The 5,385-nt window shown below is 51.3% G+C and overlaps 1 protein-coding gene across 1 annotated transcript in view; it reads left to right on the plus strand.

Annotated features, from left to right (window-relative positions):
- Positions 1–3,868, plus strand: part of LOC113968604 (hydrocephalus-inducing protein homolog) — a 3,951-nt gene extending 83 nt beyond the window's left edge. Inside the window, exons 2-6 of the mRNA XM_027685298.1 lie at positions 110–427; positions 1,164–1,297; positions 2,305–2,441; positions 3,014–3,135; positions 3,212–3,868. Of these exons, the coding sequence (XP_027541099.1) occupies positions 185–427; positions 1,164–1,297; positions 2,305–2,441; positions 3,014–3,135; positions 3,212–3,376 (801 nt within the window). The 5' untranslated portion in view covers positions 110–184 and the 3' untranslated portion in view covers positions 3,377–3,868. The remainder of the gene's footprint in view (positions 1–109; positions 428–1,163; positions 1,298–2,304; positions 2,442–3,013; positions 3,136–3,211) is intronic.
- Positions 3,869–5,385: the final 1,517 nt, after the last annotated feature.

The raw sequence follows: 5,385 nt of genomic DNA on the forward strand, positions 1-5,385 counted from the left end.
CTTGAGGGGTTTGTTTCTGGGAGAGGCCAGTGTTGGGGAAGTGGGACTTCCCACCTTAAATGGGTTTGGCAATGCGCCCACGCTTCTATTTGTGGGTAATTTTTTTCCTTCAGAAGATGAGGAGATACTGAAAGAGACAACAGAAAAAGAGGAAGAAGAGACTCAGATCAATGAAGCAGCTGCTATGGAGGAGGCATCTGAGGAATCGTCCGAGGAATCGTCCGAGGAGTCGTCTGAGGAGTCATCTGAGGAGTCGTCATCCACGGAGTCATCCACGGAGCCATCCACAGAGTCATCAGAGGAGCTGTCCGAGGAGCCATCCAAGGAGTCATCCAAGGAGCCATCCAAGGAGCCATCTGAGGAGCCATCCGAGGAACCATTCGTGGCTGCCTGTGACACTGACTCCGACACTGACAGTGGCATCGTGGTAAGAACAGATGCTGTCCCGACTGGCACATGCCACCCTCCCCCTGTGACCTGAGCCCCTTGCACCCCACAGCAGCTCCCTGGTGCCCTGCTGGCACCTGGGACCTCCCTGCCCACATCTGGCCGTGACTATTTGTCAGCTCAGCATTGGCCCAGGGGCTGCCCACCTTTGGTCATGGTCCCTCCTGGAGCTGCACCAGCTTCCTGGTTACTCCGGGGAGAGATCCTGAAGGCCGTGCTCAAGGGATGGAGTTGATGGTGCTTTGAAGAAAATGCAGGTCATTGCTGGGGAGTTTGTTGCTCCCAACCCAAGCCCTGCCAGATTTACAGACCTTAACAGCAGCCTGACACAGCCTGACTGTGCCCTGGGACTGTGCTGGCAGTGCTCATCTCCAAGAGCCTTGGTTGTGGTTCCCTTTCCAAGAGAGATTTCATCCAAGCTGCTTTGGCACTGGTTGGGGGCAGGCAAATATCTGGAGCTCTGGAAGGTTCCTGGCTTGTCTGTCTGACCAGATCAGTTTTTCTAGCTAGTGGCTGGGCAGGCAGAGATGCTGGAGTTACTTCCCTGGAGATAAAGTCCTGGCTCAGAGAGCAGGAGGTGTCACAGACACTGAGCAGCCAGACAGGAGGACCCCATGCCCCCTCTCAACAAGAGCAGGGCGGGATCCCCTTTCAGATACAAGCCTGGGACTTGGGACAAACCCTTGCCAACCAGCCACTGCCTTCTCTTTCCTCAGTGGGACACTTGGGTGCAGAGAGAGATGGAGCAGATGCTCATAAAGCAACGGGTCCTGGACCAGCAGAGCATTGTAACCTCCCGTTCCCCGGAGCTCAGGGGCTTTGACAGGAACATTCGTCAGAAGCTTGTCCAGTGAGTAGGGACTCCTGTCCCCTATCTCCAGCTGTCCCAAGGGTAACACCCAGCAGTTCTCCCTGCTCCTGAGAGCTCCTTGTGCCTGCAGAGCTGGGAACAGCCGGGGACTTCAGAAAGGGTCCGGTCCCAATAGGTGTGACAGGCTCCCTGTGAGCAGCTGAGTGTCCTCCCTTCCCCAGCACCACACTGAGCTTTGGAGCAGCTCAGCTCCCCCACAGGTTCTGTTCTTAGGGCTGAGCACAGACCATCAAGCCCTTCCAGCCTGCACAGACACCGTCCCTGCTGACAGCTCCAAGCTGCCATCTTGATTCCAACTATCAGAGCACACTGAGCAAAAGGAGTAGGGAATCACTCAGGTCACTAAACCCTTGAAAACCCTAAATCAGGCTTGGATGCTGCTGAGGTGGAAGGGCTTAACTAGGGAGCTTCCCCTTGCTCCTTCATGAGGCTCATAGCCACAGGAGGGTCCAATTCAGGAAGAAGATGCTCTGCAAAACAGATCGTCGATGTGTTTTCCTTTGTGGGATTGCTCTGGGAAAGGACCCTCCCGTGAATTTTGCCAGTGTTGGTTACATTTATCGATGCTGCTTTGGGGGCGATTCTGGTTGCAGAGCAGTGAAGATTTCCTGTGCAGGCAAATTTTATTCTGAGGCCCTGAAACAATTTCAGGCTCAAGCTTTACACCAGGCTAAGCAGTTTCATTGAGACCAGTGGACGTCCAGTGGGCTTATCTGAACTGGCTTTTCATATCAGAGGAGCTATGACCAGTGTCCATTTTAAACTAATTTTATTTTCAGGTACCACTGGTAACTGATAAAACCTAGGACCTGCACTCCCTGTGACTTCTCAAAATCATTGCCAGGTGGTCAGGCCTTGAGTTTCACGGGCTTGAGCTGAGTTTTTACAGCAGTGAATACAGAATTATCCGCTTTATTCACATCTTCCATCCACTTGGACATGTATCCAGGCTGTGGTTTAAGGCCTGTCTTCACTCCTCCTTCCAGGATTGAGCTGCCCGACTACATCCTGGACATGGGCAGCGTCTCTCGCGGTGGCACCAAGACACACACTGTGGACATCACCAACACCGGGCCCTTCCCGGTGTCCTTCCGGATTGAGACACATGAGCTGCAGGACAAAGGTAACCAGTGCTGGAGACACTTCCTGTGGGCTTGAAGGAGCCGTCTCAGACAGATCAGTTTAAGCCACTAGACAAGGGGAGGGGGTTTGAGTGTTTTCCTCTCAGTGCCCCTGCTGGGAGCTTCAAAGCCTGAATTCTCCCGGCCAGCCGTGCCCAGGGACCTGGCCTGCCTGTGGCTGCCCTGTGACACTTCACTATGGTTCGCTGTGTCTAAGGGATGCTCAGGTGTCTCCTCTAAGTTGTTGACCAGGGAACAGCACAGCATGGGGGGATCTTAATTGGAAATTCTCCTTTGGAGAGCTCTGCGCAACCTTCCCTGAGGCACCTGATGAAGGAATTGCTGGAGGTGCTCAGCTGATCTGTTTTAGTTTTACCATCCAAGGGCTGGCCGTGAAAGCCCTTTCTCCTTGAGTGGTGGGTGGTGACAAGTTAAAAAGAGCAGCACCTTCTCCAGAGATGCAGAATGGTCTTTCCCAGAGCTGCCAGCCAGGACACCTCTATGACCTTAGCGTGCGTGTGACACATTTCATGTTGCTTGTTTATCTCAGCTGCTTTATTTTTGTCTGTTCAAGGTTTCAGTCTGGACCCGGACCAGGTGCAGTGCCTGCCCTACTGCAACACTGAGAGGATTGAAGTGCTTTTTGACAGTACCGACTTGCCAGTTGGAGATGTGGATGTGCGCCTGCCCATCAAGGTGCCACAGCTTTTGGGGCAGGGCACAGCAGCAAATGTCACCTGGACCCTCAGCTGAATTGTCTGTCCTTCTCCAGGTGACAGGAAGCTACACAGTTCACATCCATCTCTTTGCTACTGTGACTGAGCACAGCATCCAGAAAAAAGGGATCCCTGATCTGCGCAAGTCCACGCAATTGACGGGCTCTGAGAGACGCAAGAGACGTGGTGGCCGGAGATCTAAATCTGCCTTTAAAAGGTGATGCTGCAGTTGAGGTCTGTGGGTTTCAGCAGGAGCCAAGGACTCTTGGTGCACCCTTGGCTCTCACTCAAAGGTGCTTGAGAGATTTGGTTGCTGCCCCAGCGATGAGGAATGCTCACTCTTTTTTGGTAGTGATATCCTTGCATCAATCAGCTGCGTGATCCCTGTTTTTCCTGTTGGGAAAAGGAGGCACGAGGGTTTGCAGGGGCCTGGCAGTAATGCTGAGCACAAAAAGGGGCTTTGCTCACAGGCTGGTGTCCAACCTCGCCCCAGGGCCTCCTCTTGAGGATGCCAATGAAGGGCTCCCATAGCATCCTGTTGGGTCTGGTAGAAGAGGTGGGAGAATTATTCCCTGTTGGGAAGTTGGAGGAGCAGCAGCCATGCTCCCTTTCAAAGGGAGCCTTTCCTTGTGGTTCCCCACCTTCCATACTTTGATGTTTCAGATAAACACTACCATGATCAGATTAGAAGATTTCTGGTGCACTTGATTAAATTGCAGAGTTTGTGGTGTGTCCTTTTTTGTGACTGAGAGAGGTGTTTATATGTAAGTGTTTAGACCCACACAGTGAGCAGAGTATTTGGAGTCAGTGAAGGGCCAAAGCACCAGCAAACTCTTCTTCCCTTGCTGTGTAAATAGCAAGAAGGGCAACTGAACTGGTGAACCTCCTGAGTTCCAAATGGCTTTATTCAGGATAGCCCTCATTTCTTTTCCTCATTGGTGCATGATTCTGTGGAGCATTTCTCTCCTGTTCTGGAAAGCAGAGGTTAGCAGGAGAAATTGTTATTTTCCATATACCATACAGGTATAGAAATAGGTTACTGTTGTAGGGTTTGAGGAGTCTGGAGGATATCACACAGTCAAATTTGATTCTCCACGTAAGGGCAGGTTACTTATCAGGTGCTGCCCATAAAAGGTAGAGGTGGAAGTCTGTAGCAGACTGGGATATCCCTGTTCCAGACAGGGTTGCCAGACCTCAGCAGAGGGCTGGAACTGAGACTGTCAGTGCTGCTGTTTCTGTCAGGATTTCTAAGGAAATCCTAGCAAAAAGACAACAGAAATTCTTCCATTTGGTTGCAAACAAGATGCCACCAGTTTGAGACCAAGCCCTAATCCCAAGGAAAGAATTATGGGTTTTTCTCTACAACGTTTCACCCCAACTCCTCCCCTCCAAAAACTCCAATTTATGTCACCTGCTCCTCTTTAGATCTGAAGTGGTGTCAAAATCCATCTTCAGGCTGGTGGGACTCAGTCCTGATGGGGAGAAGCTGCCAGGGACAGAAAGGCAGAAGATTTTCCAGCCCCCTTTCACAGTTGAGGTTTGGAACACTTATTTCTGCCTCGAGGGTGTGATTGAAACCCTTGGGTCCGCAGAAAAAGTGTCTTGCAGGGGGCTACATTATGCTTTCTGTGAGCATCCTTGGGGAAAACTGCTCAGGAATGAGCAGGAGTATGAAGGGATTTGCAGCTTATTCCCAAGGACAGCGTTACCTGTGGGAATTTGCTCCCTTTCGAGCCACACAGGTGGGTTACAAGACTACCTGGTGCCAGGGATGCCCAAAGGGATACAAACCCTTTGGAAACCACCTCCTTGCTCAGGGACATACAGGCTGAGGGCCAAGCCTGTGGCAGGATTTATATCCATCCATGTGCAGCATCTCCCACACCCCGAGAAGTGGTATAGAATATGCTTTGCCTATTTCTGCACCTGTATGGTTGGACTGACACGGTTTCTTCTTCAAGATTTTCCAAGCTGAGAGGCCAGCCAAGGGTGGAGAAATGAAATCAGCCTCTAAAGAACCCAATTAACCAAGATATGAACAAATTGAGCAATAAGAACCTGGAGGACTGGCTTTGGCACACCTCCTTTACCAATAAAGGAGGGAAAAGAATGTCTCATGTGAGGAAATCTGTGAATGCTGAGCTGTGTACCCAGGCGTGGTGCAAATTTCATGAGATCCTGTCCAGTTTTCCTCTTCTCCCAGAAGAAGCTCTCCAGGAGGGAGAACTGA

This window comes from Neopelma chrysocephalum, unplaced genomic scaffold, assembly GCF_003984885.1.
Source record: "Neopelma chrysocephalum unplaced genomic scaffold, ASM398488v2 Primary Assembly neopelma1_68b, whole genome shotgun sequence".
Lineage (NCBI taxonomy): Eukaryota > Metazoa > Chordata > Aves > Passeriformes > Pipridae > Neopelma > Neopelma chrysocephalum.